Raw genomic sequence first — 15,546 nt, 5'->3', positions numbered from 1 at the left:
TAATCTTAGAACAATTCCTCCTGGGGCTCCCGGTGCAGGTGTGGGTCTGAAAATATCAGCCGGCCCAGGTGGCGGATGCCGTCCCGCTAACAGAAGAATATGTAGAAGCAGAGGGGCCCAGGCGGGTGGTGAAGCCTAGTAAGGGGGCAGGACCAGGAGGAAGCCCGCTGGACGCTGCTCCCAAGAGGAGGTCGGACCCGGGGCCAGCCCGCAGTCGAGAACTGACTTGTTGGCAGTGCGGACGCGCGGGCCATAAGAAACAGGACTGTCCACAAATGGAGTGTGGGCTGCGGACTTTTGTGGGTGGACTGGGGGACGGAGGAGATCGGGGAGACAGCCCCTGACTATGATACCAGTGTTGCTGGGGGGGGGGGGGGGGGGGGGAGAGCCCCGGAGGGGGGGTAGTAGACTCCGCCTCCACCCGCTCACTGGTGTGGAAGGGATTAGTTAAGCCGCACTGGGTGATTCCAGGGGCAAAATGACCCTGCTGTGCGTCCATGGGGACACCCAGAGGTATGAGATGGCCTGGGCGCCTATGGAGGCCCCGGGGCGCTTCCTGTGGCAACGGGTAGGATTAGTAAAGAACTTGCCCTACCCTGCCCTACTGGGAGGCGATTGGGGACCCCCATCAGACGAAGCCCGGAGCCGGCATGGGGAGCCGGAGGAAGGGGGTAGGGGACACCCAATAGAGGGAGCAGAGGGGGGTGAAGAGAGGGTCGAACCCCAACAAGTGCAAGGACCCCCCCCTCCTGTGGTGCTGGGGGAAGGGGGGCAGAAGGGAAAGAAAACTAGACAACAAGCCGAGCACCTCAAGGAATGTTGGCTGTGTGGCACCAAAGGACCCTCCGGGCAGGAGTGCCGGGAGTGTGGCTCTCAGGGAACCGAGGGAGATAAAGACCAGGGGGCGGGGGAACCAAAACCAGAGCAGGGGTACCTGGGCCAGCAGGCACTGCCAGACCAGGTCTGTGGTCTCTGCCGCGCCAAGCCTCCTGAAGCCTCCTGGCTGCTCTGAACAGTAGGGGTCTGATTTTGCTACTCTGGCCCTCCCAGAGCTTCGAGTTCTTTTCCTTTCCCTGTGACTAGTGGGTTTGTGGCTGGGGCAGCAGGTGCTGAGTGGGGGACTCTTGTTGTTTCAGATGTCGGTGACCTTCGAGGATGTGGCTGTGTATTTCACCCAGGGGCAGTGGGCTCTGCTGGACCCCGCTCAGAGAGCCCTCTACAGGGATGTCATGCAGGAGAACTATGAGATGGTGATCTCGCTGGGTAAGGGATTCCCATCCCCTCGGTTATTAGAAGCTGTGGGGTCTGCATGTCGGACTCTGGTCAGGTTCTTCCCTGGTGAGTTAGATCAGAGGCAAATGGGTTCCATAATGCACAGCTGCTGTGTGAGAGACTTGCATCTTCGTGCCCTCTCCAGTGGGATACAGGTGTCAAAAGCTAAAGGACATGCTAGCAAATCTCCATCCCTCCAGGTTTCAAAGGGACAGAATTTGTTCATTGTCCTGTCTGTATTGATTCCCCGTCACACACAGAATCCCTGTTCACCTCCCTTCTTCGAAATAGCTCCAGCCATGGGGGGGACTCTGGGCTCTGCAGGTTTAGAAATAAGCAAAGGTTTAACGCCAGAGCTGTGTGTGTGTCAGCAAGTCCCCCAGAGAGCACAGATCCTGGGAACTCCTAGTGAGGGTGTAAAAATTCCTGTCACCTCCCCAGACACCTGCCTCCCCCAAGGCGGCTCAGTGACCATGTTCCTGTCCTCTTAGGTTCCATATTCCCACCAGCAGAGCACGGGGACAGGTTCCGTTCACACAATGCCCTTTGTGACAGACACTCCCCCAATGCTCCATGCGCCTTGTATGAAGAGTTCAGTCACAGAGACCACCTTGGGACTGTAACCTGATGTGCTGAAATGACCACTGAGCCCGTTTTCCCTGCCAGCTTGGGCCCCCAGTACCCTCTCTTGTTGAACCAGACACGCTAACCTGCTGCAGCACAGATTCAGGGTCCGGGCTACGCCCCCAAGCTGCAAATCTTAACTGAAAACAGCACAGCAAGATACCTATCTCCAGCACTCAGATACCCAGCCCCAATAGGATCTAAACCCCAGATAAATCCGTCGTACTCTGTATAAAGGTTATACAGGGTAACTTCCTAAGTGTTCACCCTCTTTATCACTAAAAGAGTGAGATGCACAAATTGTTTGCCCCCTCCCCACCAGTAACAATTACTTACATTGGGTTTATTAATACGCAAAATGTATTAAGTATAAAAAGTAGTTGTTTTAAGTAATAGAACAAAGAAAGTCACTAAGCAAAATAAAGCAAACATGCAAGGCTAAGCTTAATACGCTAAGAAACTGGTTACAAATAATAATTTCTCACCCTCACATAAGTTTCCGTAAGTTTTTCACAGACTAGACTTGTTTCTAATCTGGGCCCAATCCTTTCCCCTGTTCAGTATCTGTTAGTTGCAGCAGACATCTTGGGTGATAAGCAGGGGTCTCCTCACTTAATTTTAAATCCAAGAATGATGCATACATCCAAATAGGAAAACCATATTCAGTAGATTACAACCTTTCCAATGATCCCTTAAATGGGACCTTTTGCATAAAGCATGTTCCAGCTATGTCATATTCATATTGATAAGCATATTTTCAGCATATGGAGCACCCCGTAACACCCGGATATGGTCTGATTTCACCCCCTGCGCAGGATTTCCCATTCCCAAACCTGAACTGATCACCCGGCTGGAACGAGGGGAAGAGCCGTGGGTGCCCGATCTCCAGGTCTGCGAGGAAAGAGAGATCCTGAGAGGTGCCCACACAGGTGAGGACTGACACAGAAACCATCTGGGGAATGAAGGAAAAAGTTGCTGGAGTTTCCTTTCCAGATTTCCTTCCCTGTGAGTGTTTAGGTGAGAAGTGGAGGCAGAATCCAATTGTTCAGTCTTTGTGTTCGGTTTTCCCTCTGTGCTATTCCTCTTTCTCCCCAGCACAATGACTCCTGTCTGGATTATCTCTCTCCCAGCTCATCATGAGAGAATGAGTGAGAATGAAGAGGAGAATCATGATGCAGAAGTTCCTGGTAAAGTGGAATCACAGGAGACATTTATGGGAAGTGCTGCATTGAATTTTTTCCACTGCTTGGAACAGGGAGAAGCCTGGGAAAATGGGCAGAGGTCAGAGAGGCTGCTGGGTAACCACCTAGGCAGAAAGTGGCTGAATCTATTAACTGTGGGAGAGGAGACAAGGATCCCAGAGCTCAGCAGACAAGGAAGAGACACACTGGCACTGCCTGCAGTGTGGGAAAAGATTCATTCCGAGCTCACAGCTTGTAACACATCAGACAATCCATACTGGAGAGAAATCCTCCCAATGCTTGAACCGTGGGGAAAGCTTCAATAACCGCTTAGACTTTAATAACCATGGGAGACTCCACACAGAAGAGAAACCCTCTCAATGCCTTCAGTGCAGGAAATGTTTCACTTGGAAGTCAGAACTAATTACACATCAGAGAATCCACACACGAGAGCCCCCATAAGTGTTTCGTCTGTGGGAAAAGTTTTTCATGTGTTGGTCAGATCTTGTTAAACATCAGGGAATCCACACTGGAGAGAGACCCCATAAGTGTTTGGATTGTGGGAAAAGTTTCAGAATCAGATCATCCCTTGTTTTACATCAGAGGATCCACACAGGAGAGAGACCCCATAAGTGCTTGGACTGTGGAAAATGTTTCACACGGAGATCACGCCTCACTAAACATGGAAGAATCCACACAAGGTCTAAACTTCTGTGACACGGGGCCAGAAAGGGTTAAACAACTTGCAGGCTAATTGACCCAGATTCACCCTTTAGACACATGTTAGAAATGTGTGTAAATGGAAATTAGGGCCCTTCCACATTAGATAACCTAGAGTTTTGAAATGTAAACTTTTATGGTTAAAGAACTGGAAGAAGATATTAATTGTACTAGTCTATGTTTAGTCACATCTTGTTAGAGGTTCACAGTGTAACGAAAGGGTTCCTGTCTAGGGCTGTATGTTAAATCTGAGATGGAAAGGAAATATTAACATACAGATAAAACTTGGGTGTAATACTGTCATTGGTAAACTGTGTATTAACTGCTTTATGGATAGTTACCTTATTTTAATCCATGTAATTAATTACCATCGATGTTTAGGAAATAGAAGGTTACTTGAAAAGCCTATTGTTCACCTGATGAAGTGAATCTGAAAGAGACTCTTTGCAAGTCTAATGCACCATCTCTGCAGTGATACTGACCTAAGGACTCTATTCATCTCTGCATGAGATGGGATAGCTCAGTGGTTTGAGCGTTGGCTTGCTAAACCCAGGATTGAGAGTTTAATCTTTGAGGGGGCCATTTAGGGATCTGGGGTAAAAATCTGTCTGGGGATTGGTCCTGCTTTGAGGAGGGGGTTGGACTAGATGACCTCCTGAGGTCCCTTCCAATCCTGATAATATATGAGTTATTTCCTGTGAGGCTTGCCACCTGGACATAACTCATGGCCAGTTGGTGGCTGCATTTCTCTGCTGCGTGACCAATCCCAACATAAAAATCCTTTGGGATCCTTGCAGATGAGATACTATGGAAATCTGTGGGGCTTATCCCCTTGCTGTATTCTACTAACCTGAGTTTTGCTTTGCCGTAGGGTTGGAATTGGCAACTCCCTCGCTGGTTCCTCTGAAGAAGAACCTCAGCGCTGTAGTGGTGTCTGAAAAACACAACCTGAAGCCGATGCCGATGAAGAGGCAGAGGTTGGTCTGAGCATCCTGCCCTGCTCTGGGGAAAGCGTCCAGACCTTGCGCCTGTGGCTTCCTCTGTCTGCCTCACCTTTACACTCTGTTCCTCAGCCCTGAGAAGCACTCTGTGTGGAACTGGGAGGCAGGACTCCTGGGTTCTATCCCTGGATCTGGGAGGGGAGTTGGATCTAATGGGTTACAGTGCGGGGAGCTGGGAGGCAGGACTGAGTGCTGAGGGCATTTGCCTGAGGCCCTGTGTGTAGTATGGGCCCAGCATTGGTAACCTTCCCCAAGCCGCCCCTGCTTGCCCCTTCAGCCCCCTGCAAAGCAGCCCTAGGGTTGTGCTGTGCTTTCTCTGCTCTTCATGCCAGATCATCACGTGATCTGGGCTTGCCTGCTCCTTGCCTGATCCCTTTCCTGGGCCGTGGCCTCAGCGTCTCAGTGCCATGTCTGCTTTTCCCTCTCACAGCACGTCCGCCCCCTCTGGAGACAACCCACCAGTAGAGAAGAAATACAAACCTCTGAACACCACCCCCAACAGCACCAAGGAAATCAAAGTCAAGATCATCCCCGTGCAACGTGAGTACATTTGAGGCCCCAGTAGTCAGGATGCCTGGGTTCAGTCCTCAGCATTGGGCGGGGAGTGAGGTCTAGTTGGTGAGAGTAGCGGGGTTGCAGGGATGGGTCTGAGAGTCAGGACTCCTGGTTCTATCCCTGGTTCTGGGATGGGAGTGGGATATAGCATGGGGGAGGGGCAGGATAACATGTGAAGTTGCAGGTGTGTGGAGCTTTCAGTTTGTGTAACCTCTTTTGTTTCCCCCCCCTCTCTGCAGCAATGGAGGGCTTGGGCTTCCCCGATGCCCTTAACTCTGCCCCCATCCCGGGGATCAAGATCAAAAAGAAAAAGAAAGTCTTGTCTCCTACGGCAGCCAAGGTACAAACACCTCTGAGTGGGGGCTGGTGGGTTAGAGTGGGGAGGGCTGAGAGGCAGGACCCCTTGGTTCTGTCCCCAGCTCGGGGTGTGGGGGGATCTGGTGGGTTAGATCAGGGGTCTGGGAGGCAGGACCCCTGGGTTCTGACTTCAGCAATGAGAGGGGAGTGGGGTCTGGTGCAGGGGCTGGGAGTTACTGGTTCACTTCCCACTGATCCCACATTTCTCTCTGTGTCCCAGGCGAGCCCCTTTGAAGGGAAGCCAGCCCCAGAAGCGAGCGCTGCTAAACCATCCTCACCAGAACCCGCTACTGCATCCAAGCCGATGGAGGTGGATCGGCCCGGTACCCCTGTGCCGGCAGTAGAGGTCCCAGAGCTGATGGAGACCGGTAAGGATGGGGAAGGCGTTAGAGCCAATGGGTTCTGTTGTGCTAACCCTGGGCGGGTGGTAGGTGTAAGCCCAACATCCTGGCTGTGTTGGATCAGACCTGATGTTGCCACCCAGGAGGCCATAAAACCTGTAATGCTTGTGGCCGGGTGTGCCGTGCCAGCTGGGATACAGCTGCCTTGGGGGGGGGGGGGAGGAGGCAGCCTCTGTGTCAGCTTAACTGTGGGGCTGGCAGGGCTGTCTTCACCTGGGGGTCCTGGGTTGGGCTCAGGAGGCATTGGCGCCGGTTGTTAGATCCAGGCTCTGTGGTGTGTGTTTGTCTGATGGCTGAGCCGTTCTGTGTCCCGTCCCCACAGCCTCGTCCGAGCAGAACTCAGACACCAAGCCGTCCGAGAGCGCCGCTGACTCCACGCGGCTCACCAAGAAGGGCAAGAAGAAGACAGTGACTTGGCCTGAAGAGAGCAAGCTGCGGGAGTACTTCTACTTCGAGCTGGATGATACTGAGCGAGGTGAGTACTGGGGCAGGGGCCTTTCCCTCTAGGGGGCACCAGCTCCCATCTATCGCCAGGGGACTGGGGCATGGGGCCTTTCTCTCTAGGGGGTGCCAGCTCTGCTCCAGCACCAGGGGACTACCTGGCTTCTGCAGGTGGGAAAAGGGATACGAGGCCTTTGAACTCCTATTACGGAGTGGGGGTGTCGCACCCTTCCCATCGGCTGGATGGCAGTGACCTGTCTGTCCCCTGACTAAACCCCTCCCCATTTCTTCTCCTCCCCCGGCAGTCAACCTGAACAAGATCAAGGACTTTGGCGAGGCAGCCAAGCGGGAGATGCTGAAGGACCGGCAAGCCTTCGAGACGGCGCGCCGGCTCAGCCACAGTGCCATGGAAAATGAAGTGCCCTGGGTTTACCCCAACCTCATCGACCTGCCTAGCTCCCTGGTGCAGCCGGGCAGCGGCAGCCACGAGAAGTTCACCCAGGCCAAGAGGGAGAAGGGCACCCTGCCGGAGATCTTCCTCTTCAAGGAGAGGTGGGTGTGGCCCTGGGCGGCAGGGTGAGAGGTTGGAAGGATACTGGGGGCGAGGCCGGGGCACCATTTCCCAGTTGCGCAATGTAGGCTCTTTGTCCTCCTCTAATGGCTGCACCGTGCAACAGCCAGGGTGTCAAATTTAAGGCCACCTACCTGAATCCAGCATGGCTCTGTCCCTCTCTAGCGGCATATGAGCTGGCTGCTGCCTCTGAGCCTGTCGACCTGGTTGTTTGACTCAGGGAACACAGAGGTCCCAGCAGATGACCCCACCAGGGGCCTCTCTAGGTTGCTGGGCACCAGGATCCCCTCTGACCCTTCTATCTTTGCTTCCCATGGCTGGTGGATGCTGGCTGGGTGTGTGGACCTGGCCTGTGAGGCTGTGCTGGGAGCTAAGAGGCGGGGGGGCATCAGGCTGTGCTGAGAGCCCCATAATGGGGGGCTACGACCACGTCTCTTGGTGCTGAGATCTGACCAGCATTTCTCCTCTCCGCAGCATTCCAGATAGTCCCCACGAACCCGACCCAGAGTCTTACGAACCCCTGCCGCCCAAACTCATCCCGCTCGACAAGGTACATCTGGCCCAGGGCCCCGGGTTCTCTACCCTGCTTTGGGGGACAGAAGGAGGGGGCCTGTTGGGATAGAGCGGGGGGATTGGTAGTCAGGACTCCTGGGTTTGCTCCTCACTGTGGAAGGGGTCTAGGGGTTAGAGCAAGGGGTTCATATCCCAGCTCACTGGGGGCCCTTCCCTGCTCTGTGTCTCTGTCTCCCTGTATAAACAGGGATGGGCTAGAGAAAGGCAAAGGCCCAGGAACCTGTGCGTCCAGCCATGACCCCCAGCCCCTGAGGCTGGGGCGTCCTCCCTTCCCTCAGCCCGTCCTGACTCCAGTGTCTCCTCTGTCCTCTCTCAGGAATGCACCATGGACGAGGCCGCTCACCAGGAAGGACTCGACCCGGCCACCGTCTCGCAGTCTCCCGACGAAGCCGGGGCCTCCAAGCTGCCCCCAGTGCTGGCCAACCTGATGCCAGCCCCCATGCTCCCCAAGAGCCCTCAGGGCCAGGGCCGGCTCCAGCATTTTTGCTGCCCCAAGCAAAAAAAAAAAAAAAAAAGCCGCAATCGGCGGCGGCAGTTCAGAAAACAAAACAAAACAAAAGCCGCGATCGTGATCGGCGGCGACAATTCCTTCATTCCGAGAGGGAGTGAGGGACCTGCCGCCCCCGAATTGCCACAGGTGCCGCCCCTCTCCCTTGGCCGCCCCAAGCAGCTGCTTGTTAAGCTGGTGCCTGGAGCCGGCCCTGCTCAGGGCCCCAACCCCAGCTCCTCCATGAACGTGCAGGAGATCCTCTCCTCCATCATGGTAATTGGAGCTGCCATGTAGCCTGACTGACCCTATAGGCTCCCTGTCATGGGAGGCTCCACCACCAAAAGGGTAAACTCTGTGCTGCTCTGTGGGTGGGGCCTCCCTGGCCCATCTATCCCCAGAGCGGGCCATTGCTTACCCCCTACCACCCCACCACTGCTGGAGCAGACCATTGGCCTGGTCTCCCTGCCTCCAGCTTGGTTGACGGTCCAGCTTTTTAGGGGGAAGGGGAAACTCAGATAATGCACCAATTGAGCAATAGTTGGGGTGCGGGGGAAGCGTGTTGGGGGGTGGTACTCTTTCCTGTCACCCCCTTCTCCCAAAGTGGTTGGGTCAAGCCAGCCCCTGGCCCCAGCTAGAGGGGCTAATGGACTAGCACAGCACCCTAGAGTTAGAAGTCAGAGAGAGCTGGGGGGGGGTGTAGTGTGGGGGAGGAGGGACACTCTGTCTAACCCTGCCCCTCCTGTCTCCCTTCCCTGCACAGCGCGGGCCCAACAACCACAAGACGGAGGAGCTAATGAAGCAGCCGGATTACTCGGACAAGATCAAACACTTGCTTGGCAACCTCCAGCCACAGCCCCTGGGGCCCTCAGGAGGTAAGAGACCTGTTGGGAGGCACTGACCCTGTTCCCACCTCCTGCTGGTAGGAGAAAATCATGTCCTGCCGGTCGCCTTCTGGCTTCTGTTTCTTTGCCTTCTGTCTGTCTCGATGGGGTGCCTGGAACTTCTAAACCATCAGCTCTTACAGCTCTAGGGGCTCTGGCAGGCGGGTAATCTGAAGGACGTGACCTTGCTTGGTTCGAATGGCTGGGGCCAGGGGAGAGCTGGTGCACCCAGCATCCTGATGACATCCTGGGTGTGCGAGTGCATGTCTGTGATTTCCTGCTCTGGGGGTTCCAGGAGAGGTCCTGTAAATGTGTCCTGGGTTAGAATGGGAAGGGATGGGAAGTGTGACCCCATTGGCTGTATTTGACCCCTCTGCTCTCTTGTCTTCCAGTGCCCCATGGGCTGCTGGGCCCAGGGCCCCTCGCCAATGGATTCCCACCTGGACCAAAGAACATGCAGCATTTCCCTCCTGAGGGGCCAGGACCCATGCCTGGTAAGCAGGGAGCTACCATCTTCTGGGGCTGGGGTGGGGTGAGGGGCGGGGGGACTGTCAACCTTCAGCTGGAGTGTGCCGGAGTCAGTAGGGACTGCTGACCCCAGTGCAGTGCTAGGGGGCGCTGTGCTGCAAGGAGCAGGTGGAGGCTCAGTAGGGGACACTGTCCTGGCAGTCAGTGCTGGCACCAATGCCCCAGTATGGTGCTAAGGGGCTCTGTGCTGCAGAGCGGGGGGCTCAGTAAGAGGTGCCGTGTGGCATGGAGTAGGGTGGGGGTTCGGCAGCAGGTGTCTTTTTGCCCTTGGTGCTCAGACAGGGGGTCTCTAACCTTTGTGCCTCTCTTCCCTGCCCCTAGGTCCCCATGGTGGCCCTGGGGGTCCCAACGTGGCCCCAGGTCCCGGCATGCCTGGTGGGCCCAGGATGATGGGCCCTCCCTCTCCCCAGCAAGGCAAGTTCTGGGATCCCCCTGATGGCGGAATGCGAGGAAACCCCCAGGGGGGTATGCGAGGGGGTGGCCCCGGCCCAGGCCCTTTCCACCAGGGGCGAGGTGGGGAGCCCCCCTTCCAGGGTCATGATGGAGGCTACAGAAAAGGTAATTGCAGGGGGCTTGGTTTGCCCTCTAGGGGGAGCAGAGGGCCATGGCTTTGAAATGGCCCTGCCCCTTTGTGGGAGGGGCCTGTGAGTGCCCCCTCCACTCCCCCATTTTTATCCAGCAGGTGGCGTGGGCCGATGGGAGAGACCCAGCATGCATTGCACCCATTCAATCCTGCAGGCCCTGCTCCTTGCAGGCGGGGCCCAGAGTGGCAGAGAGCCCCCTGCAGGCCTGTGAGAACAAGGAAGACAGTTTCAGCTGCAGCATTGCATGCTGGGAGCTGTAGTTTCTTCCCCATCCCCATCCCTGCTCTGCCACCCCTCTGGCCATGCCCTGCCATCGTGGCTGACCTGTGCCCCGTTTTCTCTCACGCAGACATGTCAAGCCGCCCCGTGTGTCGCCACTTCAAGTTGAAAGGCAGCTGCAGGTACGAGAACAACTGTGCCTTCTACCATCCCGGAGTGAACGGGCCGCCCCTGCCGTAGCGCCTGGGGCCCTCCCCCCACCCCGCCGACGCCCCGTGAAACCGCCCAACACAGCCGCCCCCGCTTCACGGACTCTGGGGTGCCAGCTGTCGGACTTGGGCTGCGGCCACCACTTATGGCTTCTGTGAGACCTTGTAACACCTGGGGGGGGGAAAGGAGCAACCCCCCCTGACGGCTGCTGCGACTGAGAAACCACTGCGCGGGGAATTCCCCCCCGCCACTCTGCTCCCTCCTGTGTTTTAACATGAGGGTGGCGCTGATGGGACATGACTCCGCGCCCCCCTAGTGACTTTTTGCAAGCGCAAGAGCTGTTGCCTGCTCTGGGACCTGGGGATGAGGGGGGCAAAGCGGGTTGTTACCACTGTGTATATCTCGGTGGAGCCAGCAAAGGTGTAAAGGGGGGGTTGCCTGGCTGCCCTACCCGGCTCCGGGCTGCGATCTGTCCGCAGGTTCGCCTGCTGCAGAACTATTCTGAAGACATTGTGCCTGGGGAGCCTTGGCCCTGGAGAGCAGCCGGCCACACTGCTCGGCTCCCCCAGAAATACTGCCCTCCTCGGGCACGTGGTCCGGAGACTTCTCCCTCCATCTGGCAGCAGCAGGATACCAGTCCTTCGGTTGGGGAGGAGAGAGGTCCCTTAACCACTGCCCCCCACCCACTGAGCAAAGGGGGTGCTTGTTAACTCCACCCCCTCAATGGGGTCATTGTAGATAAATCTCTGCATTAAGCATCTTCACATAACTTTCATATGACTTTTTGTATTATGTCTCTTTATATAACCTTGTATTAAGCCTATCCACATATAACCTCTATTTTCATACAACTTTGTATGAAGTCCTTTGATCTAGGAACTTTGTATCAGATCTGTGGGAGAAAACAAGCCTTCACTCTGCATTTGTAAGCAACAAGGCAGAGACAGTTTATTCAAGCAATTGCAAGGGAAGATTGCAGTTGGACAGGGGGGTCCCCTTGCCCTTAGCAAATCTTTGAAAAACAATCAATTTAAGACAAGTATTTATACACTCCCATTACATCCATCAACGGCCAACAGCTGTGTCCTGTTTATACATTTTTCTTTCTGATATTTTACTTATTTCAACGGTTCCTGCTAAAGTCAGCATTCCATTTTTATCTGAAGGCAAGGCTAAAACAGCATCCCTTGCACTTTCCCACTTGCACAAGTCCTGCTGTTACGAGTCTTGCGTTGTTAGGGTTAGCCTGACTTTTGCTCTATCTTTAACAAAACTAAGATGGCTGCACTTAAATCTCCTTTTTTGCTTTTAGCACAACTATTCTTTTTAAACCTTTATTTGTATTAGATCTTGTATATTTGATTTTAAATGAAATGGATTAGCCTTATAAGCTTTGGATGTAACGATAATGTGTGATTACTATGGACATGGAAGGTATTTTTGTTGTTACGTTTTTTACAACAACAACAACATTTCTAAACTAAACAAAAGCAATAAGTATTAACATTTTTATTGTAATAATATGATGGGGTTGTTTTGTAGCCTTAGTCACATAACCCAATACATTATAATTAGTACATAAGGTAGATACTTTATAGGTTGTATGAAAAACGTGTTTTTTAATTTGAGCTATGTTTTGAAGCACATGGATTTAACCTTGTAATTTAGAAATTTTTTTCAACCTTTTGGTAGGAGTGAAAGTAGGTTTTAGAATTGGTCGGGTATTAAGATGGTTCAATTAAAAGGTATTTGAAACCTAAGGGCTAATTGTAGGACTCTCTATCTACAGGCCAATAGATAATATGATTTTTCCACAGCAGTGGTGAGATTAAAATGTATGTCTTGCAAAGTGGTGGCCTTAACATTTACACAGCTGTTATTAGCTTGGAAGAGCAGGTGTTTTGTTAGGGGAGTTTTTTGTTCCATACTCTTCCAACAAATGTTGTTCTGGACCGTGACAACTTTTTCATGCTTTAGCTTTTGTATATACTGAAACTGTGGGGGTTTTAAAGGCTAAAGTGTTTAATGGCTTTTTTTTTTTTATTATTTAAACATTGGGTGTTATTTTAGGAGCACTGACTATAAATTGGCTAGGCATACCAGGTGGTTTAATTATTTAATTTCACATGCATTTTTTTCACGGACCCAGCAGGATTTGATAGGTGGGAGCCCACACCCCTTCAACCAGCCCATAAGCTAGGAAGGAGCACTGTGACTGCCTGCACTTTTACCCTGAAAACCTCCAAGTATGTCTCCATGGCCACAAATTAGATGGTACTCCTGAAGCATTAGTAAGGGCAGTGGGCCAAGTCTGATGCTTAAGATTACTCTTAATGGCCATGAGCTGGTCATTTAGGAAATCCCAAATCTCTGGACAGACCTGGTCTCACGACAACTTCTTTTCCGCCCCAGTGATATTCAGTACCATCTCTGTTAGCAGTTCCTGGGTCATCGAACTAAGGGCGGAGATAACCCAGGTGCAGGCTGAAACTGGTAAATTACATGTTAACTGTGCTCAGTAATAAGACCCGTGGCTTTTTTCAGCTGCCGTAGTTTTTATCATGTAATTGGGTAACCAAATAACAATAAGGACCCCTTTTATCTGACATACTACAGACTCCAGGAATGACCATTATATTAACCCTGCTATGAAACCCACTAATCTTAATTTTGGATTCTTAAGGCTTATTTGTAGTGATATTATATACTTTTATCTTTACTGACCCATCTGTTTTTCACTTAATTGTTCGCTCATGTGGGATATTCTGAACCTTAAAACTTTTTTCAAAAAATATTTAAATAGATTACTAAGGTGTGAAGGCCTTGGCCACTGGGTTTCATTAGAATATATGGTATTGTCTGTATTTGGGTATGTTACGGGGTGGTAGTGGTAGTGGAGAAAATGGCGGGGGCAGTGGCATCAAGGCGCCTTTGGTATTTGTTATCTGAAAGCCAATTAGGGAGGGCAATACATGCTGAAGGTACTTGGCCAAAAACACAGGGCACAGCCTGTGGAATAAACCTCAAAGCTCAAGGGGGAGGGATAGCTCAGTGGTTTGAGCATTGGCCTGCTGAACCCAGGGTTGTGAGTTCAATCCTTGAGGGGACCACTTAGAAGTCTGGGTCAAAAGTCAGTACCTGGTCCTACTAGTGGAGGCAGGGGGCTGGACTCAATGACCTTTTAGGGTTGCTTCCAGTTCTACAAGATAGGTATAATCCCAAGCATGGGTCCCACAAGTTTCTCCCTGCCAGTGTACAATTTTTTTTTTTTTTTTTTTTTTTTTTATATACCAGGGCCAGTTTTTAATGTCTTTTGTAGTCAGGAGTCCCTGGACTTTGGCAGTTTCAGCGGAGCCAACATTCCTTCTTCTTTCCTGGAGCAGTCGTGGTTTAGTACCATGCAGGGGAGAGGTTACCAGCACCTCCTCCTGTGGTATTTTGGGTTTTTTTTAGCAGATGTTGGATGTATGGTGGTTTTGTCAGTGGACAAGGGAGAGGTTACTAGCACTTCACCTTGTCCTTGTCTCCTGCTGTCCAGAAGGAGGAAAAGAAGTACCAGCAGAAGAGAGAGACTGATCCGCAGTCGGAGTGGGATTATCTCGGGGCGGAGGGGCCTTTTGGCAGTGAGAAGCATGGGTCCAGGCAGTCAGTCCTTGGCACTTCACAGCGGTGTTGGTAGTTAGCAGGACTTGGTAAGGGCCTTTCCAGCGTGGGGCCAGAGCAGTCTTTTGCTGATGGACCTTTATGTAGACCCAGTCTCCTGGTTTTAACGAATGGCAGGGTTGCTTAGGATCCTTGGGTAGTGCTTCTTTCACCTGTGAATAAAGAGACCTAGCACATTTTATTAATGCCTGGCAGTAATTAAGCATTGTATTACAATGAAGGATTTTGCAGGCTTAAAGCAGCAAGAGCGGCCCCATTACTCCTGTTCAGGGTATCCCTGGGTTCTCGCTACTACTGCCTGTCCAGGTATTTTGCTGGGGCCCCTCTGTGGTAGTCTAAACCGGCTTTCTGTGGTCTTTTTAAGGTTTCCAAAACAACACGGTTTCAGGGACATGAAGCTCGGCTCCCCCTTTCACTATTTTGTCTGTTCTTTATTTTTGCAGCCCCTAGACTTTCTCTTCTTTTTTCTTCTGCTGGCCTTGCTGTTTTGCAGATTTGTGCAGCTGGATTTCTCCTTGTAGAGCCACTTGGGCACATTCAAACCCCCCTCTTCCTTGCCTGATTAGCCAAGTCTTGCCTGTGAGCAGTGTCCTTGGGCAGGGGCCAGAGTCTTATCTTCAGACCGAGCTTGCTAGCTGCAGTGTTGAGTTAACTCATTCTCTGGGTTTTTTTTTTCTCCTTTTTGGCTTCTTGTAATCTACAGAGGAAACTTTCACTTTTCACCTACACACCTTTTTTAAAGAATTAACACATACACATTGCCCATTATACAGTACTTTAGCCTTACTTAATTTATGCCACATACACCCTTCTAGTGAAATGTCTTTATTATAGAGCTTTGGAGTAATAAACCAGGACAAGCACACCCACTTTTGATGAGTCCACTCAGTACAACCTCTGGTGTTTAATAGCTTTTCTTTCTTCCCAACCCTCTGGCTTGAGATCCAGGGTAGTCAGAAGGATCCCATGTGCAATATGGGGAATGGGCTAACTTTTTGTCATTGCTTCTAAAGTCTGTTGGTGTGCAATTTAAACAACAATTTTTTCAATTAAAAGGTCTGGCCAATTAATTTCTTTTTACTTTAGCAAGTGTATTAGAACTTGTGACAAAAAGTTCCTCCTCTATCTCGGTGGGTCCTGCACTTATTGGCAGATTTTCTTGCCTCAGAGATTCACCATGTGAGTTGGAGAACAGCCCAGAGACCTTCCCCTCTGGAAGGGCCCACAGTCCAGGTCAATTGGGAGGTTTCAGGGGAACCCCAGCCCGCCCTCTAC

General features: G+C 52.0%; 1 protein-coding gene across 12 annotated transcripts in view; it reads left to right on the top strand.

Annotated features, from left to right (window-relative positions):
* The window catches only part of LOC101946744 (serine/threonine-protein phosphatase 1 regulatory subunit 10), a 345,369-nt gene extending 332,042 nt beyond the window's left edge, over positions 1-13,327 (top strand). For 4 of the 12 annotated variants that reach the window (XM_065564788.1, XM_065564792.1, XM_065564791.1 and 1 more), the window contains 14 exons: positions 1,137-1,263; positions 2,712-2,825; positions 4,669-4,774; positions 5,229-5,338; positions 5,593-5,693; positions 5,931-6,078; positions 6,434-6,586; positions 6,858-7,104; positions 7,598-7,673; positions 8,013-8,459; positions 8,947-9,058; positions 9,460-9,561; positions 9,917-10,153; positions 10,529-13,327. In XM_065564788.1, the coding sequence (XP_065420860.1) occupies positions 1,137-1,263; positions 2,712-2,825; positions 4,669-4,774; positions 5,229-5,338; positions 5,593-5,693; positions 5,931-6,078; positions 6,434-6,586; positions 6,858-7,104; positions 7,598-7,673; positions 8,013-8,459; positions 8,947-9,058; positions 9,460-9,561; positions 9,917-10,153; positions 10,529-10,638 (2,190 nt within the window). In that variant the 3' untranslated portion in view covers positions 10,639-13,327. Of the gene's footprint in view, positions 1-1,136; positions 1,264-2,711; positions 2,902-4,668; positions 4,775-5,228; positions 5,339-5,592; positions 5,694-5,930; positions 6,079-6,433; positions 6,587-6,857; positions 7,105-7,597; positions 7,674-8,012; positions 8,460-8,946; positions 9,059-9,459; positions 9,562-9,916; positions 10,154-10,528 lie in introns of those variants that run through there. The other 8 variants (XM_065564797.1, XM_065564796.1, XM_065564798.1 and 5 more) reach the window with 5 other exon arrangements.
* The last annotated feature ends 2,219 nt before the right edge of the window (positions 13,328-15,546 follow it).

The sequence above is a fragment of the Chrysemys picta genome, chromosome 12, assembly GCF_011386835.1.
Source record: "Chrysemys picta bellii isolate R12L10 chromosome 12, ASM1138683v2, whole genome shotgun sequence".
In the NCBI taxonomy this organism is placed as follows: Eukaryota; Metazoa; Chordata; order Testudines; family Emydidae; genus Chrysemys; species Chrysemys picta.
Note: the sequence above shows the minus strand (reverse complement) of the source record. Positions and strands in the feature narration are given on the sequence as shown.